At 36.2% G+C, this 27,741-nt stretch overlaps 2 protein-coding genes and 1 long non-coding RNA gene across 5 annotated transcripts; 1 reads left to right on the plus strand and 2 right to left on the minus strand.

Annotated features, from left to right (window-relative positions):
• Positions 1 to 719: 719 nt before the first annotated feature.
• On the minus strand, positions 720 to 13,717 carry LOC121250693 (histone-lysine N-methyltransferase ATXR3). Its single transcript, XM_041149878.1, has 20 exons — positions 13,459 to 13,717; positions 10,906 to 13,243; positions 10,705 to 10,764; positions 8,152 to 9,342; positions 7,268 to 7,635; positions 6,628 to 7,182; positions 6,438 to 6,538; positions 5,055 to 6,096; positions 4,844 to 4,915; positions 4,612 to 4,722; positions 4,402 to 4,502; positions 3,922 to 4,021; positions 3,724 to 3,819; positions 3,242 to 3,409; positions 3,011 to 3,136; positions 2,850 to 2,903; positions 2,266 to 2,501; positions 2,056 to 2,164; positions 1,664 to 1,966; positions 720 to 1,187 (listed from the first exon to the last, which is right to left on the minus strand). The coding sequence occupies exons 2-20, from the start codon at positions 13,115 to 13,117 to the stop codon at positions 1,011 to 1,013; spliced, it is 7,182 nt and encodes a 2,393-aa protein (XP_041005812.1). The 5' UTR covers positions 13,118 to 13,243; positions 13,459 to 13,717; the 3' UTR covers positions 720 to 1,010.
• A 5,412-nt stretch (positions 13,718 to 19,129) lies between these two features.
• LOC121250586 lies at positions 19,130 to 21,779 on the plus strand. Of its 3 annotated transcripts, none has more exons than XM_041149739.1 (3): positions 19,130 to 19,313; positions 19,578 to 21,215; positions 21,302 to 21,779. In XM_041149739.1, the coding sequence occupies exons 2-3, from the start codon at positions 19,592 to 19,594 to the stop codon at positions 21,694 to 21,696; spliced, it is 2,019 nt and encodes a 672-aa protein (XP_041005673.1). In that variant the 5' UTR covers positions 19,130 to 19,313; positions 19,578 to 19,591; the 3' UTR covers positions 21,697 to 21,779. The 3 variants fall into 3 exon arrangements, with proteins under 3 accessions (XP_041005673.1, XP_041005672.1, XP_041005674.1); XM_041149738.1 differs by having other exon boundaries at positions 19,131 to 19,308; XM_041149740.1 differs by lacking the exon at positions 19,130 to 19,313 and having other exon boundaries at positions 19,339 to 21,215.
• Positions 19,171 to 26,115, minus strand: LOC121250587. Its single transcript, XR_005937812.1, has 2 exons — positions 26,060 to 26,115; positions 19,171 to 19,334 (listed from the first exon to the last, which is right to left on the minus strand). It is a non-coding gene; the product is annotated as an uncharacterized LOC121250587 (long non-coding RNA).
• Positions 26,116 to 27,741: the final 1,626 nt, after the last annotated feature.

The following is a 27,741-nucleotide window of genomic DNA, read 5'->3' on the forward strand; positions in this document are numbered from 1 at the left end:
ATGGATTCTAGAATTATTTTAGCCAACCGCGTAACAATTGTGCAAAGGACAGGCATGAGGACACAAAGGCATCCATGTTGCCTAATTGACATAACCCGCAACCTCCCAAATAGAAGTCTGAATTTCGAAACCCCCACCCCCCGAAATGTGTCAAAAAAAAAAAAAAAAATTGTTGTACAATTGCTAAACATACCCCTTTCTTTGAGGCCTGTATGTATAAATACAAAAAGGGGGGAGGGAAAAGTCAAGTTTTCTATCTCATTTATATGCATCCGTTGGGGGGGGCGGCATTGTCCATATTGTAACAATTTCTGGGCAAATCTTGTATCACGACCATGATAACCAGGACAAATTCGTAAACTAACTCAAGTCACCTCTTTCCATTGGGGATGAACCCCGGGAAGAAAAAATATATATATATTACAACTACAGAATCCTGATCAAGGTTTGTATACAAACTAGTTTAGTTAAGAATCTGCCTAAAAATTTCTGGTCCTTGCAATCCAAGCACGTGCCGAGCTCTTTCCATCCTGTGCTCATTTCTAGTGGGTCTGAAAAACACATGCAAGCTTAGAATGAACAAGACATGAGAATGAAAATTGTAGCAGAAGGGCGCCACCAAATCTCATCATATCTCATTGTCTTGTTCTATGAAAATTTACAAGCCTTGCTCTGGCAGGAAAGAAATGCAGGAACTAGTTGGGAGACAAAAATACCAATTAACAGCTAATGCCTCCGACTTTTTCTTCCTTTCATTTTTTTCTCATAAAATTAGAGAGAAACAATGCTACTTACTGCATAATGAATCACAAATTACAAAGGTGGGGAAAAAAAAAACTGTACACAAGAATGAGGAGAAACTGCAGTACAAAATGAATGACGCTTTGGAGTGATTACCAACTTCCCACATTTAAAAGGGCAGCTGTGGACTAAAATTGACAAATCATTCCAGACCAATTGACAATGAGTTGCCTAATGATGCCTGCTGCTTTCTCGATCTCTGCAATGGGTCACCGATCCCACATGGCCTGAAATATGGCAGGTCTGTGCTTCAGCCACTGCACCATCTCCCTGTCCAGTGAAGAATTATTTAGAACAGCATCCAACATCGGGCTGCCAAAAACATTTGAGGAGCTCTTAAACGACCATATTCGGTCCTTAGGCCACGGTCTCTGGGGCTGCTTCTCCTGGAAAACATTAGGATTGCAACAGATAAGCAACCAACGGCAAATAAAAGCAAGTTGAGAATAAAAGAAGGGTAAGGGGCATAACATTCAAAATTAAAAATGTTTGCTAGTGTTTTTAAACACAGCAATGGGTAATCCCCTGCAACCTTAATGGGTCCCTTCAAGTTCATTAATTGGGAAAGCTCGAGTATAATTTGAGATAAAGGGCAAGTTTTCAGTACCGTCACAGAACCATAGGAAACCAAATGTAATCACTATTTGCCAGTTCAAAGTCGCAATGGGCTCTATCAAGGTAATTTAGAAGTACCAACTATTCTCCTATAAGAGTCCAAGAGTCCTCACAATGCTTAAACATACATATGCGTTAGTGTTGCTTACCCAATGCTTTTGATGGGCCAGGTTAAGGCAGAGTAAGGTCATTTATTAAGTAATTAAAAGAACCTGAGTATAACTCAATATAGGCATGTTGAACTCACCATTCTTGCCAGCATAAATCTCACAGTCCTTGGGCCGTAAACACGATGCCTTGATGGTTTCTGAACCTTGGCATAGAAGGAACCGATCTCAGGTAACAGCAAGCAACCCCTACTCGCTCTGGCCAAGCTACAATCTGGGTCCGCACTGGTTTGGTTATGCCAAAAAATTAGCTGTCCTAAACAATAGTTCTCACCGTAGGTCTTGCAATACTCTTGAAAGCCATCCCCCAATATTTCAGCATACTTGGGGCCCAAGTCAAGTGGACTAATGTAAACCGGTGGAGACGTTACAGCTTTATATTCCTGCATGTAAAAATAAATTTGCTTAAGATCAAAGGAACTGCCAATGAAAGGTAGAGAGACTCCAGTAGTTCTATGGCTGTAAGAAGTACCCGTATTCTGTAAAAGCACTTTGTGTATGCATAAATATGGATCAAGTCAGCTGCCGCATCATGCCGAGACTTGTAGGTACATGGAAGATTTCGGACCTCATCTCTCAGCCTTTATAATAATGAACATCCCATAAGATTACATGTTTTTAACACTTGAATCATCATAAGTTTGAAGAACACTGGAACAAAACTGAAGAAGTGCACGCTCACCATAGTAAAGATCTCTGAATGTCATCTGACCCTGATGGATCATGAGCATGAATCTTGGACTTGAGATCATTTAGCGTGCCTTCTTCCACATGAGGAGCCATGCATTGGAGAAGCTCATCGACAAATGATCCTTCTCCTTTCCAGAAAAAGGAAACAACTTCTTCGGGACTCAGCTTCTCCAGAGGAGGTGGTGCTTTCTTTGGGTCACCAAAAATGCATCTCATAACATATCTCACCTGTATAGACAATTCAACAGATCAACATCATCAACCTAGGCAATCAAAAAATGATTAGTGTAGGATCTAAACTCAACACACAGAGACATCATTGGCTACATGGTATTATCGACATGGGAGTTAAGAGTAAATATCCTAACAAAGATCCGGAATCATCGAATAATTCAAAGGTTTAGCATCAAAACTTTAACCTAGGACTCATGATTTATAGACCCCAAAATAGCAGGCCCAAAATCATCTTAAGTACAACTTTCAGGTTGAGAAACACGACAGTAAGCCCCATTACAACAAGAATGCATGCTATATGCGTCTTGACCGCTCCTTAACAAAATTAGAGAAGGTAGTCACCTTGTCAAGAGTAACGGCCAAATTCTGAAGCCTTTGATTGTACACACCCTCAGCCTGCCTCATGCCGAAATTTATGAATACCACAAGTTAATTGCAAGCCTGCCCAAACACATGCACACACACCCACACACAATAAAAACCTAGGGCAGTGAGCACCAAACCTGAACCTCGGCATCACTCTTCTCAACCTCAAGACAAATATCTGAAAAATATTTCCTTTTTTCCTCCAAATTATGCCTTAGAATCTCTGCAGGTAGCTTCGTCCTTTCAAAATTTATAAATCTCACCTGCATACAAAATGAAAAGAGTCGGGAGAAACAAAAATGACAACTAAATTACTTGCAACAAAAATTAATCCCGAAACAAAAGCTGGGGGCAGCAAAAGCACATACCAGGCGAGCTGAATAGGCTACTACCCAATCAGGCAGCCCACCAAGCAAACAACTGCCTAAACCAGCCCTCCCCAAGTCAAGATAATCCTCTTCAGATACTGAGTTTAATTCGCAGGCTTCTAGCATTAACTGATGACCATCAAGAACTCCATGCCAGTCCTCCAGTACCTGTAGATGGACGATATAAACTACATTAACAAAAAGGCAACTTTGAAACTACGGCTATAAAAGGACCAATAAGATTCTGCAAGCCGTATCAACATCAGCAAGACAATTAATAATCAGTTACGATATCAGAATCACAATCAGACTGGCCTTCTATGCTGATCAGAAAGAATCCTGATCAGTATACTAATTCAACATGATAAAAATATAAGTCAAAGCCACTTAACAGCCCGTGAAGTCTGATCAGACTAGTTCAGGATTTTTGTTCTCTTTTTTTTTCGACATCTACAGTCAGGAAACTGCCATAAACCCTGTACCTTTTGGAAAGCCCCTTCACCTGTCAGATTCAAGTAGCTGCCCCGGCAAACTTGGCTGCCACACAAACAAACTGACACTTCATATTCTTCTTTACTCTAGCAAAAGGAACAGAAACTAGTCAGTAAATATTGAAATACATATATTCTTCTTCTCCAGACTCCATAGTGTACATAAGCCAAAGAGCAAAAAGAACACACCTCTGTAACAGAATTATAATCAAATGTGATCTCCTCGCCATATTGAATTTTACGTACAGAATAGATTCCAATCTGGTAATGACCACCTACAGCAGTAACCCTGCATTGAAGAATAAAATTATAGTATGATCGAAATCCGGCTTCACTCACGATATATTACATTCACCAAATATTAAAAACAATAAACATATATATATATATATATAGATGAAGTAAGAATAAAATATAGAATATTAGGGAAGAAAGTTAAAAGAGAGAGATTGTTGGATATGATCCTCCAGACCAATATGAAAAAATAATAGATATGAGATTTATTACTCTGTACCAAATACAACAAGTTCAAATCTGTAGGGCAGCTTGCAGGGTCATTAAGTAGCAAGTATTAAAGTCTTTCACATTGTACCAATAACATTATCAACTGGTTTACACCTCTGCAGTTAGGGTTATGAACAGCAAAGATAGTACAATAACAGGACTCACTTTGCTTCACAATTAGGTCGACACGAGTGGCATATTCGACTTGCATAGTTTGCCTTATGCATTGCATCAACAACCACCAAATCATACCCATCAGCATCACCCTGCAAGGTTATATACAGCTCGATCAGATTAAAAAGTTCCACAAAGCAAGAACAGATTGAGCAAGCATGACTAGCCTACAGCACAAAGCTTGTTGAAGAGAGTTAAAACCTTTGGCCTTTCAAGATAGATGTTATAAAATTCCGGAGCCGGATCTTTACTATTTTTCTGCAAAGATCGAATCCCATCTTGCTTCTCGAACCATTTCCAAACAGGATAAACCTACAAAAGTATTTTCAAAGATGGGTGGGGGAGGGGGAAGGGGGGAAGAGTTTCAGAACGATAAACCTCCAAATTTTATTATAACAAGTAACTGTATTGCACTAACAATTGGCTGCCCTACCTCTCCCAAAAACTCCACAACAAAATCCTCTTCGCCAAAACCTTCTTCTTTGTTACAAACAACACCAAGCCCCTGATATCAGAACCCAATAGACAATTAAAAAACATGAGAATCAGCATCAAAATAGTAGGAGATAAGTCAAGTAGAATGTCCAAAAGAGGGCAAACTGATAGTACCATGTGCATGCAGTAAATCAATGAAGCATACATACCTTTCTGTAAGCAACATATTTGTCATCGGCACGACTGTCTATGGCCTTCAAAATACCCTGACACATTCTCATAGTTCGTATATCGCAGTCTTCTTCAGCAGCCCTTTCGATTTCTTCAATAACAGGCTGCAAGGGATACATCATAGGAGTGTTTCCAGTTCCAGTGAAGTGCCTAACTTGCTTATTCAAAGCTCGAAGGAGCACATCCTCGATAAACAAATGCTTCTCAAGTAAAGGCCAATCCAACTCCTCTGGCATTGAATCAAGCAAAAGATTGTGAGTGTAGGGATCAATTCCATAAACCTCTTGCTCTAAAACCTCAACTCCAAGCTGTTTTCTAGGTTTATAATCCTTGACTTCAGGAAGTTCCATATCAGACTCCTCAGTGCCACTTTTCTGTGCATGGAGTTTCTCAACATAGTCCTCTGGTAAAGATACTCGCATCTTCCGTTGCACATCCTCATCATCCGCAACAGTAACATATTGATCAATGACTTCATATTTTCTTGTAACAGGAGGAACCAGGCTTACTTTGGTCATGCGAGCACCCCATTCACGATCATCAGTCATAGAATCCAAGCCCTCATCTCGAATAAAGGGTCCATTCCCTCTTGAGTCTGCAGGTCGAACTTCTGACCGAATATCCAAATCACTTTCCACATCTGAGGCTGTGCTCTCACTCTCACTCTTGCCATCTGAAGACCTGTCAAGGTCATCAGATGTTTCACTCTCCGAGTGCATAGATTTTTTATTCAATTTGGATAATCGCCTTCTGATTTCTCGATCAGATGCATACTCTACATAATCCAAACCATAATTTGAGAAGGAAGTGCCATTACTCTTATTCACATACTTCCTTTCAGTCAAAGATTTATTTAGCTTCTTCTTATACTTTGAGGCAGCAGGTGAATCATCTTCCCACGACTTCATCATCTCATCTCTTTCATAGGACGACTTAGAACTGTCTTCCAATCGTGTGGCAAGTTTAATAAATAAAGGAATAATATGATTCATGTCTCCAGCATCACCCCGATTCTTTGCTCTGCACACAAAATAAGTCAACAAAGAATAAAGAATAGAGATGAAACAAGTGCTTAAGCTAATTTTATATCATTGTTTATGCTGCATAAAAAGATATTTATGTTGCCTGACTTGCATGAAGAAAGAAAATATGCCCAGATAGAGTACCCATAAATCCACAGAAAAATGTTTGAGTCATGACCACCTTAAAAGAACTTTGGACAACCAAAATAATAAAATACAACAGCTTTGAGTAAACCCCATCAGACTTCAACCTGAGCATAGAGCTGTTAACCCATTGTTAACAAAAGCACCTATGACCTTATTTAACAAAGCACCAAACTTAGGCCCAAAGGAACTTACTTTATTGCGTCTCTGCACATTCGACTGATATCCTCCTTGACAGAGCTCAATCCATGGCCAATGTAATAACCCTTTTTAATTCTGTCTTCAATTTCTGCAACCTGATCAATAAGGAGACAACAAAAAAGTATGTACTTATGATAGAGAGATTTTTAATATGGCAACATGCAAAACAGATGACTAGCTATACCTTGGGCACAAAGAAATCAAAAGTATTCTTATTCATTATGTCCTTAAGACCCGAAAGAAGAAATTCTTCCATTCTTTTGTAACTATTGTCAGATTTCTTAATGGCCCACCGCCTCATTCGAGCATCCCTAGATAGAATGGAAGAGGACTTTCTAGCGTCAAATAGTTTTGATCGTTTGTATAAGCTTCGGCGGAATAACTGATTTGCTGAGTCTCTCTTATCCACACTATCAAAATAGTCCTTTAGTTCACCAAAATCATCCATATCACCACCCAGACCCTTTTTGGAAATCGATGAAGTTCTCTCAGTAATCTGTTTAAGACTTCTTATTTTAGACTGTGATTCCTCAAATATCTTTGTAACACGTGAAATTCGGGTCTTGATCCAGTTAATGTTAGCAAATTTGAGGGCCAACTCATCAAACTGGCTGCAACCTCTAATATCTATATAAGATATACAAGGAAACGAATGCAGAATCTCTTCAAGCAGCTCGGAGGTAATGTTTGTACAACCTTTAAGAACCATTGAATTCATCCTTCCTTTTCCATAACCACTCTGCAAGCAAACCATTACATGAGACCTATCAACAAGAGGAAAAAAAATTTTGACTTCAAAAATGCAAATTCAAAGTAAAACCTACCATGATGTTCAAGAGAATGGAGTCAGTGCAGTTAGGACCCAAAGTTGACAGGTCAATATGTCTTGAGATGTCCTTGTAAAAACTGACTGCAGCTCTCCAGTGTTTACAAGTCAAAGAAATAAAGGCAAGGGATTTGATATCTGATCTCAGAAAATGAAAAACCCGTGCCAAGACATGACCATCCAATAAACCCCAGCTTCCCATTTCAGATTCAGAATTTTCATTCTCCTCTCGGTTAAAAAAAACATCACCACAAAGATCATCAAATGTGGATTCATCCTTAATTATGTGCATGTCCTCTTCTACTTCATATTCTTCAATCTCCTCCCCCAGCAGCCGTGCTCTCTTGGCAGCATATGCATCACCGTCTGTAGTTAAAAAGGCTCCAACCAAGCACACGGTATATAAAAAATTATTTCAAAGAAACAAAGATAAAGGAGAACAAAGATAAAGGAGAACAAAGTAAAAGTCCGAAAGAAACAGTGATAGAATGTATTAAAGATGATCTACTAAACAAAGATAGGGTTAAAGACTACGACAAAACTAGGAAACATGTATGCACATAAAGAAGTTTGACACAGAGCCTCACCACAAAGATGCCTCGAACACATTATGAATGACTAGGTTTAAGTTCAGTTGCTACAAGATAATGAGAGAGAGAGAGAGAGAGATTGAACTTTGATAAAGGACTTATTCTAGCAGAAGATTGAATGGCAGGTTCATTACTAGAAACACTACCAGAACGAGATTAAAAAACAGAATTGATTGGGACCAGTATAAGATTAAAATTAAAGAAATATCACTCGTGCCTCTTGAATAGAGAAATCTGCTTTTCGTTAAATAAAATCCAGAATGCCAATGGAAACAAAGAGATTAACCCATACCTGATTTACGGTATATATGCTTCTCCATCTCCTTTTTAGGCTGCCTAACATTGATCCATGGATCTAAGACTTCATTAATGGCTGCAGCAAACTCACGGCTCTTATATGATTTCATTACCAATTCATGCAGCTTCCCACGAGTATAACCGATGAACTGAGGATGTAGGTCGTGCAAGAAACTTGGTTTCGTTTTAGAATCATCAAGGGCAGTGCCTTGAGATTGTGAAAAAGGTCTTGAAGAATCACCACTCGCAGAAGTATTCTCCTGGTCGCTCTTGACACTGGCTTCAGAGGTCTCTCCAGCAGAGAGAACTGGAACCCAAATTTTATCAAATTTTCTGAAAACACTGATGTGTTTCTGAATGACACCTTGATCTGCTAAGACCTGCAGGTGTGAAAATGAAGAAGGCCCTAGTTCATGCCCAGCACCATCAAGGTAGTACCAATCCCCCAAATGCAAGTGCAAATCGTCAACTGAACAAAGACGGTCTTTTGGAGGGTTGATGGATGCCCCGCATTTCCAGGAGTCTTGTGAACCTTGATCATTAGCACTTTTGGATTGAGAATCACATTCTGTTGACGATCTCTTGCCATCACTACCTGAAGAGTATGGACGAGAAGACCTTGAAGAATATCTCTCCTTTCCTCTTACTTTTGTACGTGGATCAGAAATAAATGAACCATGGTCTTTAACCACACATGCATTTATCCTGACCACTGTAAGCATTGTTCCTTTCACTCCCCTAACAATAGCAGTAGACTTGCTCTGAACTGGTCTGCTCATGCCACTGCAATCATTCTTCTCATCTGATAAAGAAAAAGCCCAAGGAGGGAGATCAAGCCTCCTGCTGTGAGATGGATAGTACAAGTCATCTTTTCGATGCCAGCGAGGGTCCTCATAACCAGACTTTGGCATCTGGCATAATGAGAAACCATCATTGAGAACAAGCTTCTTTCTGAAAGACTTATCCTGTCCAGCCTCATCATTCCTCTTCCAGTCACCACCCTTACATGGCCATTGGCCAGAAAACCAGTCACCAAATTCTCCACAGGCAAAACCATGATCCTTGTCAGAAGTCGCAAGTAACCTGGATTCTGCATCTTCTTTTGATTTGATGTCGGAAATTCTAGACAATTGATCGTTTTTCTGATCAAAAGCTTTGCTTCTGTGAGTTTGATACCAAGCAAAACCTGTACAAGGACCGGAATAAAATCGATGACATGGGATGCATATCTTGAAGTGATGGTTAGTAAAATTTTTATGAATTTTTTTGAGGTTCTCAAAAATTGAGACTTGCTTATATTGGGTTTTGTGAAAGTAAGAAAAATGAGAAACTGTTTGTATAAAAATGTTTTGAGATGCGTTTTTAATAGAGTTTGTGAAAGCTGTAGGTAATTTTAAAATGCTCTGGATAAATTTTTAATGATTTTTTTTATGAGTAAGGATAACTTTTCTTTTTGGATTTTTTTGAAAGTTATAATTTTTGTGTTTTTTCATGGAAACATAAGCAAATGATTAGATAAAAAGTACTTTTTATTTAGAAATGGAATTTTTTATATAAAAAAATTAAAGATGTTTGAATTAAAATTGGACATTTTTTTAATTTTTTGGAAAAAATAATGAAACCAAACGAATCCATAGGTTTTTTTCCTACGCAAGTCCACACATAGGTTCAATGAGTATCTACAGAAGTTTTCAAAACTCGCTTATAGAAGCTTTGAACCGTAAGAACATTAAGTACAAATATGGAATTTCATAACAATGCATAAAAGAAACTTCATTTCTGTTTCAACTTTCACGTTCCATTGTATAGAGCTGCAATGATGTCATGATTTCAAATCATAACCATTCATGTGCTACGATCGATTAAAATAGAAAAACTTTGGTAGGCACAGCTAAGGCAGCTAGACATGTCTTAAACTACCAACTATTGAATAAGAGTGAAATAACAAAGAACCAATTTTATAAGCATTATTTTAAGAAAATAAAATCTCATTAATTTGTTACAGCGGCAGATTGCAATTCATAGAATAGAAAACTTCAAAATCAGTTGATTATAAAATTAAGAAATGCATCAACCAAAGATGGAATTATATTATCTAGCACATTTGACACAATCTACAGAGAGCCAATGAGGTGGTTCTAACTTTGCTGTGTGGCAAGCATACCCCTGCTCTACTTACTTTTTTGCATCTATGCCATTAATTAGAAAACAAATAAAGGTAAGAACTTGTTTTCTTAGCAAATTATATGGTTATGAATTTTAGTTCGGGAAAGATATAACCCTCCCTGTTTACTTGAATATAATAAAAAAGGTATGTTGAACATTTACGTATATTTTAAATATTAATTATTACGAATCCAGAAATCCAGTGAAATCCTTCATATAAAGAAAAAAATCCAAATAAAGAACTTTTTTAATAACTGACTAAAAAATAACACTAAATGCTCAGTGTTTTATCCAAAATAAAGACCTTTTTTTTTTTTTATAAGTAATCCAAAATAACGATAAACACATGAATAAATAGAAAGCAATGTCAGAGACAGTCTACCTTCAGAATTTCCCCATCCCTCCCCCCATTCAGCAGGCTCAATCCTCATTTGTAGAGCTTCTGCAAAATCATAAGGTTCCACAAACTTGGGAAGTAAGAAATCTCCACCAAACAAAAATGGCGCAGGAATTACAACCAGATCCTTACTAAAAATATTTGGCCCTAATTAAGGGTAAAAGTAATTAACAGACAAACAAATACCTGCAACAGTCTCAAGTTCCTTGCCAGGAACGACAGGGAAGCCATGTAACAGAGCCCCAACCCTTTCATCAATGTGGAGATCTTCTGAAGGCTCAAAAGCAGCTGCACTGTTATCCGTGCAAACCAGAAACTCAGATAAAGTAACGGGTATTTCCTCACCAGGACCAAATTGCCTAGTATCTCCAGTATCAGCCAAAAGATTACCAGGAGCTTCAGGAGGCTTCACCAGCTGAGTTATGGTGTCCGATGCAATGAATGGGAAACTCACAGTCATCAACGGAGACGTTGCATTTTCAACAGTTACCCACCTATCACTATCTAAGTGCCTAATCAAGTGATCTGACATTAGAGCCCCTTCCCCCACAAGTGTTTTAAGATCACCTAATTTAGAAGGCCCACATTCCATGCCATAATAATCGAGGTAAAACCATTTCCCTGTAGACGAATCAGCCACCACTGGGATATGTGGCGGCGTGTCACATATATCCATATCTTCTTCCATAGATGGCAGCTCTTCAAGAAGAGTCCCATCAACATGGGACGATTCTTTGCAAGCAATGCTTGGACTCTGAGACTGCTCTTCTATGTGAGTCTCACACTCGACATCTTTCTCCAGAGACCCATTAACATTATGTACACTGCTAGTATCTTGAGACTCTCTAGCTGAATAATGCGAGTCTTTTTCAGTGGGATCCCTCTGGCTGGGCTTCTCTTCTTGCTCTTTACTACCAATCTGAGGATTACGCTTCTCACTTGTTCCTCCTTTACGACTTGCTTCACGGTAACTACTGGGCCTACTTCGATCAATTGTGGACCGCTCCTGATAGTTAGGGGTCCTATCCCTACGATCATGGTTTCTAGCTCCATCGTGTGGGGACCGCTCTGCATGAGTAGGAGTTCGATTTCTATGATCATGGTGTCGATTCCGACCATGTGGAGATCTCTCCCGACCATGTGGTGACCTCTCACGACCGTATGGTGACCTCTCCCGACGGACAGGACTCCTGTCACGATGATCATAATACCGGGCCCTGTCAAGTGGGGACCGCTCAGAATGTCCAGGGCTACGCCCATGCCTGTCATAAACTATTCTTGAAGACAAAGAAGATTCATAATGCCTGGAGGAGTACTTTTCTGATGGAGTCATCTTTGACGAAGCTAAATTCCTGTAAGACCTCTCTACAGAGCGGCGTGAATAATGATCTGAATGGGCAGTGCGGTTGCTGTCTTCAGAAAGCCTCCGGCTTTTTGAGCCCACATAATCCCCGTAATCTCCATAATACTTCCGCTCAGTGCTATCCGAATCAGTGCCATACCGTTTCAACCGGTTCCCAGAAGAGTAATCTCTCCCATGGTTCTTCCCATTGCTGTATTCATTCCTATACAAACCTTCCTCGTCTACAATTTTTGAACTGATCCTTATATTCCTCTCCTGACCACTCTCCCACCTGGGAGTACTTTTGCTGAGCTGACTTCCATTTCTGTTGAACTCTTTCCTACGGAAACTATCATCCCCCGAATACTTCCCAGAAGGTGGTGTACGCTCAAGCTCAAATCTACTCCCCTTATCATTACCCAACTCATACCTGCGTGATTTATAATGATTGTACTCATCCCTTGGTGCTTCCCCTTTATGCCATCTATCTGGAATGAACTCTCCCTTTTCAATCTCATCTTTTGCGCCTCTCCACGACCCAAAATCCACTCTCTCTGCTTCTCCCCTCCTAGTCTTCTCCGGCACTATCTCACCCTTCTCCACCTCATCTTTCCTCCACTTACCATAAGCAATCTCTCCTTTCTCAACCTCACTTCTTCTCCATTTCTCAACAATCTCTCCCTTCTCAATTTCACTTCTCCGAGACACAAAATCTCCATTCAAAGTCCCTAATTCACCCTCTTCTACCTCTTCCTTCTGTACCTTCTCAGTAAAAGTTTCACCATTTTCAACTTCCCTGCTACTCTTTTTACTTCTATTGAATCCCAAATCACTCTTTTCGGACTCTCCGTTCTTCGCGAATTGCTCTTTCTTCACCTTCATCTTCTTCTTTCGCTCCGTGTCAGCCAACTTGAGCGACTTGGAATTGAACCCATTGTTGTTGCTATTGCTCCCATTCTTGCTTCCGTTACCATAGAGCGTCTTCTCCGGAATTGGAAACCTCTCCATATGATGCTGCTGCTGCAAAGGCATGCATGCGACGCCTCCATCGCCCATGGAAATCCCCCAAATCCGCTTCGGCCGGAATCTTGAAAACCCTAATTCTCCCCTACTCCGGGGCTATCGATGCTCATGCTGCAATTCGCTTTCAAGATTATTGAATCGTCGCTCCAATTCAAAACCCTGTTGTCAAAAAATTGCACAAAAATAAGGCAACCCATAAATCAAAAGAGCCGAAATGCAGGGTTTCGGTTGAAAAGAAAAACACACGTTTGAACACAAATAAGCATGAAACCTTAAATCAAATACGCTCTTGTCACAAAAACCCTAGGGTTTGAATTCCACAAAAAAAGGAAAAAGAATTGAGAAGAGAGAAAGATAAATCGAAAGAAATTTACCAAGAAAATTGGGGAAGTGACAGAACAGATCGAGAAAACTCTCAAGAGTGGCGAATCCAACAGCGTGTGAAGGAAAACCTTACGGGCACAGATCGAGGAAGACCGAGAAAGCGGGAGCTCAAATTTTCAATACTTCTGAGAAATATCAACGTTCCTCTCTATTCTTGTTTGTGTATAGATACATATATATCTCTCTCTCCCGCTGCGCAATATCTCTTGTTTCGCTCTCGTTGTGTTCTTCCTTGGTCTGAAAGACGAAACCTTCGTGTTATTATGATTATTAATTTTTTTTTTTTAATTTTATAAGCTTCCTGGATTTCTTTTATGATTTTCCATTTTTGGCCCTACAATTTATTTCGAGAAATGTTCTACATATTTCGTACACTCTATTTGAAATATAAATAGATAAAATTTCTTTTAAATAAATAGTAAAAATTATATAAATTATTATCAAAATATAAAATGACAAAAGCGTGGGTAAATAAAATGAATTTATTTACAATTCAATTGATTTTAAATGTTAGTTTATATAATCGAAACATTTAATAATTTTTCTCATTAAATGTAATTCAAAACTCATAATTCATATTACATATTTCAATTATAATTTTAGGGATAATAAATTAATTTAAATAGTTATAGACCACATTATAAATTGGATTTTCAATCCGAAAGAGGATACTATATATATTTTGAATCCCCAAAGATTATACATACAAACCATTTTGTTGCTTTTGTCTTGAAATGATAAGGTTAGGATATAATAATATATGCAGAAAATTAAAGGTAGAATATGAAGTTTTGGGTATGATATCAAGTGTAGGGGGGAGGGGGTGGTGGCGTTGTCGTCATTTCAATTGGCGGGGTTCATTTGGCGCTCAACTTTGAGCCAAATATTTTAGGGAAGTTGAAAATCATACCTCTGATCTCTCCTCAAAGAGAAATTGTAACAATTTGTTTACAATTAGGTAACAAAATACTAAATTTTATTTTGATTTTGATTTCTACTTTTGATTTGATTGGTTTAAATATAAAAAATATTATTATATTTAAAATAGTATATAAATTGTGAATAAGTTATCCTGTTTCGACGCAAGAAGTGTTTCATCTCATTCTATCTTATCATTACAATTTTTTTAATTTTTCACACAAAATATAATAAAGAATTCAATTTTTTCAAATCTTAACAATAACAATAATTATATTAAAAAATATTATTCTAATAATATTTTATTCAACTTTTAATTTTTATCTCAACTAACTATCCAAACCCCTTGGCCCCTTTTGGAACTTAGACTAATCAGATCAGTTCAGTCTAATTTTAAGTTGAGTCTAACATCTAAATACTCAATTATCAAATCACTAAACTTATCTCAACTCAAAATATCTTTACACGTGAGATTTATAATTTTTTTCAACTCAACATCTCTTTACACACGGGACCAAAAATATTTTTCAACTTTTCATAAATACATCTAAATTTATTTAAACACATTTAAATTCATCTTAGATTAGCTATGCAAAATTCACTCTATTATCTCAACTCTCTATTATTCATAACAAAAATTTTACACTCTTTTTATGAGAATTGAATTTTTTTTATATGGTAAACATAAGAAAAAACATTTGGAAAATTTATTGTGTTTTTAGAAATTCTTATACCCAAACATGTAGTAGCTTTGTTCAGGCTTCTTATAGTTTCGTTATAGTTATGCCTATGGTGCTTTTCAATGGCAAATGATCCTTTGGGCCGTGTTTTAGGTAATGTGGTTTGGGTCCAGAAGTATTCCGGCTCTGCCCAATAGATTTCATGTTGGGCTGGAGCTCTTTATATAGTGTTATTAGGCTAAACGGGAATGTAACTTCCAACAATGACTATTCAAATAATCCAACTAAAGTACCCATAAAAAAAAAAAAAAAAAAAAAAATCCAACTGAAATAATTTGCAAGATTCTCATTTTGCAGGTTCAAGGTATCATTTTTTTTCATCAAATTATTCTCCAAACAATCAAAATCAACAATTCACTTGCAGCTCAAGGGGTCGATTAAAAATCAATGTTATTCTCTCTTTTTTGCAACATTATTAAAAAATAAGAGGTGGAAAGTTGAGAACATTTATCTAAAAGGAAACATTTATTTGAAAGGAAACATTTATTTGAGAGGAAATTTACCTACTCATTTGGAGATGATCTCGCAAACCAAAAAATCATCATTCTCTCACTTCCAGCATAGAGAATAAGACGATTCCATAGATGATGCCATTTGTTGAAATATAAAATCACCCAATAGACCAAAACAGCAAAAAGAGTCATACCCGACCCATGAAGGTGATTTGGGCCTTGACAAAGTGGTTGGAAGCCCACGATACGTATATCCACAGCAGTAAATAGAGAAATATAAAAAATGTAAATACAAATGGAGACACACGGATTTAAGTGGTTTGGCACAAGACCTACGTATATAAGTCGCTTGAAGGACAAATCGACTATAATAGGTATATTTTACACTCGCTAATGTTCTCTCATTTTTTTATGTACAATGGAAGACGGAGACCCCTTTGCCAGGTGAAGATAATATATCTGGAGCTCTCGTTGTGAGGTTGAATATGATGATATCTTTGTCCTCTGGTGGTATTCACTCAGAAGTCATCTCTTTCTCTCCCTCGTATCCTTTTTTATCTTGGCCATTGGGAGTGCTGAGGAATGACAGCTTTATGTCACCTCACCTTCTCGTTTGCATGTCTAACTTGCTTTCGTTTACTAGCATTTTCTCTGTCTTTTCCTCCATCTCTTTCTTTTTACTTTTGCTGAGGGCTACCCAATGGATTGGGTCTAGAATGCTATAATGGGCCTAATAAATTTACCCTCAATAGATGCCCGCAATATTTAAGCTCGATTTGCTAAACAAGAACGCCATGAGAATCTTCAAGTCCATCGCGATAGAGATAGTTTGTGGAAAACTGTAAAAAAAATGAATTCTGGGAGCTGGTCTCTGGTTTTCTATTTGTTTGTGACAACTGCTAAGTAATGAAGAGCATTGATTGTGGGAGATGGTTTAATTGCATTAGGAGCGAGCGTGGAGCTTAGTGAGGGAGCCGACGACCACCACAGGATATGGTTCAAGATATGAAAATGGTACCGAACTAGTTTTGGTCCAATTTCGATTCTTAAGAATTGGTACTAGACCTGATCGAACTAATTGCTTCAGTCCAATTCGACCGGTTCAACCAATTTTCCATTTTTTTAACAACCCTAATGGCTGGGCTTATTTTTCTTAAGTTCATTTCCTTTTGTGTGACTCCCTTATTTTGCTTAAGACTCAAATTATTTATTTGCAAGATCCAGAATTTTATCAAATTTTACTTTCTTTGGGGCATGTTTGACAAACATGAGAATTCCCAAAATTTCAAAAAAAAGTTTCTAAACTTCATTCTCAAACATCACTTAAAGACAAAATAGTTTTTAATTTCAAATTCTTAACTTTTTCATCTAAATATTATATAATCATTACTCAAATATAAAAATCAATACAATTTTTACAAATTTCAAAACAAATATATTATTAAAAAATGATATTCAGAACAATTTTTAACTTTATTTATTTACTTTCACAAACTTCAATATAATACTTATTTTAAAAAATATCTTTTATTCAACATTTTTCCTCTCATATTCTAAAATTTAATAAAACATTTTTAATTAAACCATTTAACTAATATTTATACAATTTTGAGGTACTTATAAACATCAAAATGTGCCCCTAACTTTAACATTGTTCTGCGTCAAACGGTCAATAATTTTATATGAAAAATTATACTTACAATTTCCTATATACACATCAATATATGATTTATTATTTTTTTTTATATTTTAGCATATATATTAATATGTAAATATATATATATATAAATAGAATGACAAAATGATAAATTATATATTAATGTATTGTATGAGAAAGATAAGTAGCATTTCTCATTTTATATATTTGTTGGACGCAAAGTGGTAAGGAAGAAGTATTAGTGGCGATTGAAAGCAAAGCGAAAAGACAAGGGATAAATGGATTTTCACTGGTCACCGTAGTCGGCGTAAAAGAAGTGCGAAATGAATCGGATTTATATAAAGAAAAAATTATTTATTATCTTTCTTATTATTATTTTTTTAATATTTTTTGATATGATATTAAATAATAAATTTATAAATAAAATATAATAAATAATTTTTAATTATTTAATATCATGAAATGAGATGAGATGATAATAAAACGAGGAAACATATAAAATTGTTTTTATTGGTGGCTCTCAGACTAGCACCGCCCTTATTGAAAATGAAGAAGCCATCCCTTTGCACATGCGACTTGATCCTAGAAGCTGCTTTCTGGTGGTAGTGAAAATAGGATAATGATAGGGTTTCCGTAGGTCTTTGAAGTTTTTTAATTTTTAATTTTATTTAATAGCTGAAAAAATGACTATTAATAAAATTATATATATATATTTTTTATTTTTTTAATAATTAAAAATGTTAAGAAAAATATTTTAAGAAAATTATATACAAAAAAAAAAAAACGTCAAATACACGTCGCAGAATAACCCTATCACTACCTGTGAAAATATCCCCTTGGCATTCGAGGCTGAGCAATATTGTATGGAAAATATTGCTACACGTCGCAGAGTTCTTATCATTGGGCTAACCGTTAGTTTATTTTTTTTAAAATAATTGTAAAATAAAAAAATACACAATTTCATTAGTAGTAATTTTTTAAATATTTGAAAAAAAAAACACCGGCCATCAAACCCAATAGTAAATTCAAGGGGCTAATTAGTATTTTCCATATAGTGAGTTATCATAAAGAGAAATGATATTTACAGTCGTGAGTATGCAAGATTTGTACAGTCGTTTTAAAAAAAAGTGAATAAATATGAGACCCACATAAAAAAAATTAATTTTTTAACAGTGAGCTCACTATTTTTCAAAGCGACTGCACGGCATTTGTACATTTCACGACTGTACGTAGAATTACTCTTTCATAAAACTTGAAGGTAAAAAACGACACACATATAACATACATATTGGAATTAGAAAGTTGTTATTTATATTTAAAATTTTATTTATAGAACTATACCTGATGATATACCAACTATTAAAAATGATAAAAATTTTAAAATGTGAGATTTGAAATTCAAATTAGAAAAGTAAATATTGATAAAATAGGGTTGCTACACAATTTGAATAATATAGTGTGCAAAATTGTATGTAGGTGTAGTAGCACTAATGTTAAAATTATAAATTAAATTCATTTTAATTTTTTTAAATACAGCAATATAGTTTTTGACAGGTAAAACAGAGTAATATATATAGCTCGATAGAGAGTATGACAGGGATTAAAGAGATGCATCATTCCCACCCAAGGAACTCCAAAAATGCATATTTGTCTAATGAATGTTTTAGTATTTTTCAGAAATCTCTTTTAGAAAAAAAAAAAAAAATGCGAATTCAAACATCTTTCGGCTCAAGTTGCCGCAAACAGTAGTACTCAAAACATAAGATTTATCATCATCACAAATATATATAAATTCTTAGAGAGAGAGAGAGAGAGAGTAAACAACAAAAAATAGTGGGACAGGAATCAAAATTAACCAGATATCTTTTGTATTGAAAAGTGGGTGTGGATTTCAGGGTGCCCATTGTTAGAAAGACTAGCAAAGGTTGATTTTTGAGGCAGATTTGGAATTCGGAGAGCCTTGCCATCAGAGGAGAGAAGATCTTAGATCTGCTTCCACAGCTTCACCACTTCCATTAATTTCTGCGGGGCGCGACAGAACTTCACTAGGCAACGTAGATTTCCATTAGCTTGGTACGGTACCCTCTCTCTCTCTCTCTCTAACTAAGAATTTTTATATATATGATGATAAATCTTATGTTTTCTTTTCTTTTTGACTACTGTTTACGGCCATGAAGATGTGGCCATGAAGATGTGTGCAGATCAGATGATTTGTTCTCTATCCATCTTACTCATGATCATTGATTTCCTTTTATGCTTAATTTTCTTGTTTGAATCAATTGAGTAGTACACCTTGATCAGATCACTTATATTAACTTAATTTATGTGACTCTTTAATATAGGATAAAAATTAAACATGGTTCGACCAAAAGACCCATTTTGGAAGTATGCAAAGGATTTGAAAAATGGTCGTTTTTGCTGTAATTTTTGTGAGCGTGAATTTCCGGGAGGTATTTCTAGGATTAAATGGCATTTGTCTGGACACAAGGGCCACGATATTGAAGTTTGTGAAAAAGTGCCACAAGATATTCAGTTAGCAGTGAGACAAGTACTCAACACTCCCAATAAGAAAGCTAAAAGATCGTCACAAGTTGAGGATGTAAATCACTCAATTCTTTCACCGTCTCGTGGCCCAAATCTACATACGGAAAACATTAGCAATAACGTTAGAGAGGGTACTGATAATCTTTCAACTCGGCCAGCTTCGTCATCACTTGCGCCAAATGCATGTAACGAACAATTGGCTAAGTTGTTCTTCTTCCTTGGCATTGATCCTGAGGCTGTTGTCTCTCCCATTTTCAAGGACTTTGTGAAGAGTATTGTTGAATATGGACCCGGTTATCAACCACCAAGTCTTTCTACTCTCTGTACGGAGTTGATGTCAGATGTGGAAATGAAAGTTGAAGAATATGTTGAGAATTTCATAAAAAATGATTCATTTCAAGCATGCGGTTGTACCTTGATGGTCAACATTTGGAACGATTGTAGTGATTTCTGCTTAAGAGATAGTGACCGTGTGGATATCTTTGCTTATTCGCAAAGAGACGTGGTATGCTTGAATTCATTTAATTATTGGTCAACAAAAGATATCCACACGGTCATTCAAGAAGCCATATCTGCTGCAATTGAGTTTCTTGGCCCCAGACACATTGTACAACTTATATGCAATGGGGACGGCGATTATTTTTTTGAGAAGTATCCTTGGATTTGCGTGAATTATTGTGCTGTCGATGTTTTCTACTTAGATTTTAGAACGAGATCACCGTCAAAAGTAAATTCTCTAATTGAACTTGTGAGATTAATATTTTCATACGCTTGTCATCATTCCAATGTGTTGTCATTTAGAAGAGGGACGAAAATACCAAAAGAAGATTGTGCATCCATTGTTTTTATGTTCAAATCAGTTTTAGAAGTTGAAGATGAACTGCAAGCCATGCAATTTTCTATGATAACATCACGGAGTGATCGGGTGAAGTTGCTTGGTGAGCAGAAGGTAGCGGAACATCTTAGATGTGCAAAATTTATTGATTACATTATCCGCCATAAAGAGTTTTGGAGTCGAGTGAAAGCAACGGCTCAAGTGTTTTTTTTACTGTTTCAGACTCAATGCTTGGTTAATTGCGAGGGCTCAAGTATAGGATACTTGTATGAGATGGTAGAAAGGCTGAGTGATGGGATTGACAAAAGTCGTAACTATGATTGTTTCCTTTATGATCTTATATGGGAAAAATTCATTGATATGCGAGAGCAGATTATTAAACCAATACATGCAGCTGCTGCCTTTTTAAATCCAACTTATATGTGTAGTGACAATTTTAAGTACAATGTTGATATGAAAGAAGGCATGGATTATGTGTTTGAAAATATGGTCGAGTCAGAGGAAAAGGAAGCATTTACCAAGGAAGTACAACAATACCGCACGAAAATGCCAAAGTTATTCACAGCTCAAGCCATGACAATGTTAAAAACATGCCATCCTCGTAAGTCAATATTTTTTTTTTTTTTAATAATATTTTCAGTAGATTCTAATTATGATATTTTGGTTTGCTCTTTCTGGACTGTGTAGGAATATGGTGGGACTATTGTGGAATACATACCCCGGTATTAAGGAAATATGCAATTCGAATATTGAGTCAACCTGTTAGTACTTCAATTTGTAAGCATTATCAAGTGCCGCAAATCTGGAGATCAGAAGATAATGAAGATTGGTCAGAAAAAGTGAATACAATGATCATGAACAGGAATAATTGTTTTGAATCATTAGGGTTGGAACCGATCGTTCTTGATGAACTTGGCGGTGAAGATCACGACGCTTTTAAGGATGTGGAGGAACTGGTTGACGAAGACGACTTGGATGTTTTATCTGAAATCATTGACGATACTGATCTCGATCGTGTGATAGAAGATCAGAGGCTTTCATGGCTAGATGACTTTGATCTTGATTCCTCTTGTTTTATTTAACTACTTAAAAGTCATTTTGTTTTCTTTTCGAGATGTAAGTCTTATAATTTTGGAGGAAAATGTACCCTAAAAAAACTATACAAGTGTACTGGTTTGAACCATTGGAGCCAAATATCCTAAGTGATAAGGCATTAGCATGTAAAGACATAAACCGAACTACTAATACTAGATATAAGTTTAGGAAATGCAAGTTTGATGCAGTCTCTATATAAAATAGTAGATCCCGCGGTAAAAATAGAGAAGTTTTTTAACCTTTTATTTTTATTTTTTATTATTTTTATTTTTTTAATGGCGGAATCTAAAAGAAACTGCACTTACAAGTTCTAGGCCTGCACAAATCATTTTTCAAATTTTTTTTTTTCGCTTTCCATCCAGATATTTTTTAAATACGAAACATTTTGTTCCTAAAAAAGTGTGACTTTACTCATTTTACGTTACCAAAGCTCAAAATAATAATCTTAAAAAAAAAAGCAATTTCATAAATATTCAAGAAAGAAATCTAACCGGAATAAAAACATGATTTCACGTCCAACAATGTTTCCACAAGCAACAAGAAATTAAGTGTGCTATGTATCAAATTGGATTGGTTTAGATATTGAGATAAGATTAGAAAGCTCTTCATCATCCAAATATTATTAAAAAACAAATACTTTCAATTTTAGATCTTCAATTTTTTTCATCTAATCATTATAACTTTTCTAAACTTCTAAATAAAACATAAAAAATAATTAAACTTTTTAAATCTCAAAACAAAATAATATTTTAATAATATTTTAACTTTATAATATTTTTTTTCAATTTTTTTTTTAAAATTTCATAAAATATCTTAATTCAAACTATTTTATTACTATTTATTTATTTATTTATTTATTTTTTAATCTTATCCCATATTGATATTGGTAAGTCTCGCGGATTTGCTTTTAGAGATGCGATTCTCAAAAAATAACACTGAACATGGAAATATCTCATTCGAACATATGCAATGATGATAAATTACATGGATAAGTCGCCCATTAGAATGAGTTTAATCTTCACGTTTATTGTCAAGTTTGCCCTTTCACATAGATCAAAGAGGCTTGGTTGCCAAAATTCAGATGGGGTTTCATACCGTACTCCATTTTGAGATTTTAGATCTCTCTCTCCTCTTTTTTATTTTTATTTTTATTTTTTTTAAACAGGCAAATTTCATTAAAAAAGAAAAAGATGACATATGAGAAGGGGGTAAGGGTCCCCAACAAAGACTTCAATACAATAATCACAGTGCAAAAGTAATGGAAAAAAGGAAAATAAAATAGGTTTTGAGATCAATTTCTTAGTCCCACTACAAGAAATCAGACATTTTTCTAGTGCTCAAAATTGTCGTAAAACCCCCATATAATTGCTGCATTTGGTCATTTTTAGCAATTTTTAGTTAGCTGCAGTTTCGACGAAATAAAGTTTTCACTTCTGATCAATTTAAGTGATAGACAAAAATCGTCGAAAGAAACCAATATTATCGGCACTTTTATTCATCGCAATTATCTGAAAAAAAAAAAGATGAAAATGGTGTGATCCGTTTACTACTAAATCGTTGAGAAATGCCAATTGCAACGATATTTATTGTCGCAAAAGTTTAACAAATCGCCGAGAATGACTCTTCCTTTTTTCCAGCAATGTAGAACTATCGTCGCTATTCTATCTTTCCAATAAGTAATTATCGCCGCAAATAGCCCATAAATCGTTGCAAATATGCATGATCTTTTTCAGTGATTATTCTTTTCGTCGTACTTGAACTTATTTCCAACGTCCACAAATCACTGCAAAAGCTATCCTTACCGCCACAAAAAACTAATCGCAACGATTTAGTTGGTCGTCGGTATTGATATCTACCACGATATCCACTTATTACATCACATACCAATTGCCAGAATAGGGTCAATTGTATCGATTCTTCACATCGCTGCAATAGCCAAAATAGCCTATTTAACTTGTTTTTTGAATTTTCATTGTATGCACTGATGAACATGTAGGATCAAATCTTTGAGCACCATTTTCATCTAATTTAATAAATCAAAGACATTCATTCTCCAAGCTCAGTTGAGAATTCACATTGATGTCGTTATGGGCTATACACTGGGGTGGACCAATTGGAACCCAAAACCTATAACTTAACTAATAAATATTGAGAACACATTATGCTTCTAAACATTATCTGAAAATGTGCACATTCATTCAAATTTGTCAACTATCCTACTCCTTTATGTTTAAATATTGAAAAATGCTGGATGTACTAGGGGAAGCATGAGGGAATCGCGTCCCAAGTGGCATAAATGAAACGACACCGTTTCATTCGATTTGTCAAAACGCCTCATCCAATCTTCATCTACCCATTACCTCCTTTCACCTTCGTCCTATCCTTCTTCGCAGTAACATCACCCAAGTTTCCCTCAACAAAGAAAAGGTAGAAAAGGTGGCAAGTCATTATTTAGGAAAAATAAAAAGCACGAAGAGCATGAACATGCTTTCTTTGTCAGACAACCATTAAGAAAAGCCATCAACTTACAAATCTATATTCTGAAAACCTACAAAAATCAATTGATCCTAGGAAATGGTTCAGTGAACCTTGAATTTGTAGAAAATTGTTGGAAAGATTTATCGAACCCATCAACAACTTTCTTTATAAAAAGACCAAAGACATCACCAACCCAGAAAAACAATGGGACATTTATTTCACAGATCTAGATGGGATACATCCTGGAAAGCAAATTTGCAGCTGTCTAAATTTCTCCTACCCATGACCAAGAAAATTTGCACAGGTGGAGACACAAGCAAAGACCGAAATGCAAGGAAACAAACTTCAACAACAAGGTAGCCGAGCACAGCCGAGAGGTAGACAGGACGAAATCTCTTTATTTTGTTAGTCCATTTTGATCTGGATGGGATGATCGCAGAATAGGCAATCCGGAAGCATCACTAACAAGCAATCTTTGCTTTTTCTCCTACCCACGAAGACAACCATAGATCAAAGTTGTAGAAGACGACCCCTCTGCTCTGCTTTTTCTCCTAACAAAGTTTGGGCATCCGTTGGTTTCTCTCCTTTCGTCTATTTCTTTTTGTCTGTTTTCTTCTTCATTTTTTTAATGTATTCTTTGATGTGGCATTAGCCGATTACACTGTAGTTCCCCACCGCGGTTGTATGTATAAGAACTGTTAAAATTATATCTAGTCAGCTATAAAAATATGCACCTGGGCATGAGGGGTGGGTAGAACAACTTCAACACGAATGCATCAATGCCCTTATACTTTCATTAAAGCATATTTGATATTTTGATCTCTTCAACTCCAATCCGACAGTGATACATAAAAAAACCGTTACAACAAAATAATCGTTACTACTGTGTATTCTTATAAAAATATTTCAGTGCAATGATCTGATGTAACACCCTAGCCCTTTGGACTTTATTTATTTATTTATTTTTCTTCTACCCTGTTTTTCATGCAGCCACGACGTCGTTTGAGGTAAGCTTATCTTCCACATGCATTTTATCCTTTCGATGGTTTTTCACTTTAATTTTTGCACTCTCGAAAATTTCTCCTCCCAAATCTCCATTATCTCCACGTCTAGGAATTTGAACTTCCTTTCCGTTTCTGAGTTCTCTCCCAACAAACTCTTTCTATCCATATCATTCAAGCTCTCAGTTTTCTTTTTCAGAGTCTCTCTCGTTCACTGCAAAACCCCATGCAGACACCGTAGCCTGAGGCCATCACCCAATGATGAGGCATCGCCAACCATCCCCCCACGACCCAGCTTCTCTGTGTCCTCAAACGAAAACCACCCCAAGGATGTGGACCACCCAGCCACTGCCTTGTACACACCACCACCTTGCCAGTCCCACTTTCCCTCGGTTCCAGCCACCACTTCATGAAGGGATCTCCACATTGCTGCCACCCTTCACCGTGAAACCAAGCCACCATCGCACGCTAAGAGGCCTCTGTTTTCACATGCCAAAAACAGAGCAACCCACCACCAGTTCCACCTTAAACCGTAACTCCATGTGTCAAGCGAACCACCGCAAGCTATCCAGCCACCACAAGCGTCGCTCGGTGCAGCCCTTGCCACACTCAAGCAACCACCCAGTCACCGTGAGCCCTATTCCGAACCACCATACCCAACCTGGAGTCATTGTGAGCCACCATCACAACACCTTCATCCCTCTTGACTACTCCCTGTCGGCTTGGTCTTCATGCTCTCTCCCTCTCTTTGAACTCCATCGCCTGCCACGGAAGAGACTGCCGTGATTCATATCTCACCAGCCCAGCCCCTGCACCTTCACGTGTTCTCTACTTTCCCTCGGTGAGTGTTCTTTTCTTATTATACTGTGACCTCTCTCTTTCTCTCTCTGTGTTCTCTCTCTCTCTCTCTCTCTCTCTCTCTCTCTCGTCTTTCTCTCACACTCTCCCTCTCTTTGTGCCCTGCCGCCACACCCAGTTGCGCCACTGTCGACATCCACCCATTGTCGCTCCAATCCGTTGTCGCGAGTTTCCCTCACGGTGAGCTTAGTTCCATCGAACGGTTCTATTTTGGGTCATTGTCTATCTACTATACTTATAGTATAATTTTGTGAAGACTGTGTTTTAATATAAGATCGTATAAAGAAAATGATTTAAATTATATTGGGTTAATCCCTTGTCGTATAGCATTTGGAAAGCATGTTGAAGAAGAGAAATGATACTTGCAGTCGTGAGTATGCAAGTGCCGTGCAGTCGCTTTGAAAAAAGTGAATAAATATGAGACCCACATGAAAAGAAATTAATTTTTTAATAGTGGACCTCACTCTTTTTCAAAGCGACTGCACGGCGTTTGCGCATTCTATGACTGTATGTAGCATTACTATTGTTTTCAGTATAATTATATTACTTTCAATAGTAAATAAAAAGATTTTTTTTTTAATTTTATTAAATGAGTTTCCAGCTTGTTACATTATTTGAATTTGATATAAGTATATTATTAAGTTGTAAATTAGAAGTATTTAATCTGTTTTTTTTTAAACACTAGGCCGATTATATGATACAAGTCCTTTTGGTGTTTTTTTTTTTAAATTAGATATGATTCAGAATATTTTATGAATTACTATTGCTTAAGAAATTTATGAATTTTCTACTACATTATATGTTGGCAGTATTAAATTATCGTGTTAATAATAGTTTATAGAGATATGAGTTTTAAATATGATTAAGTTAATTTTTGAAATGAATCTAAGTTGTATTGCCATATTTGATAAAATTATTTTATAATAACTTAGGACTATTTTTATAGGATAATATATTTATTAGATTTCTAATAACTAGATAGTTATCAATACTATTTCTGCAGTATGAATTTAAGTAAACGGAGAGTTTTAGCAAGTCGTTTTAGAAGTTTAGTAACGCTTAGTGTTTTGTATAGGTGATGATTGACATTCATTCAACATGATTGTGGAAAGATTCAGAATAGTACTTAAGAAGTCTAGATAAGCGGGGTTCGTATACTAGTTTTGTATAAAAAAAATGAAATGAAGTTGACTTTGAAAATAAGCATGTTTGTTTTTGAAAAGAAATTTGAAAATGATCTCAGATGTTTATTTTTCATTTCCATAAATTCTATATATGAGAAAGTATTTTCTGTCATGACTAGTGTAGACATGAGCTAATTTTTGTGCATTTTGTTTCTGAATTATGCAAAAAGAACGAATATGAAAATCTAAAAGTTTTGCCATGAATAAATGAAGATGTTTTGTCGCTATTTATTTCGAACATGTGAAATGATCTGAAGCTATTCAGTATTATGTTTTGATATGATGTATCATCTGAAAACCTTGGCATGAAGTTCTGATTCTGTATCTGAATGTGATCTGATTCCGATGATGTTCTGTTCTGTTTCTGTTAAGGCCCAACCATGGGTATAATGGTGGTTTATAACTCTACCACAGGGTGAAACATGGTATACGGCCCAGTCACGGGTATAACGATGGTTTATAACCCTACCACGGGAGTGAAACATGGTATACGACTCATCCACGAATATAA

This window comes from Juglans microcarpa x Juglans regia, chromosome 2D, assembly GCF_004785595.1.
Source record: "Juglans microcarpa x Juglans regia isolate MS1-56 chromosome 2D, Jm3101_v1.0, whole genome shotgun sequence".
NCBI classification, from domain to species: domain Eukaryota; kingdom Viridiplantae; phylum Streptophyta; class Magnoliopsida; order Fagales; family Juglandaceae; genus Juglans; species Juglans microcarpa x Juglans regia.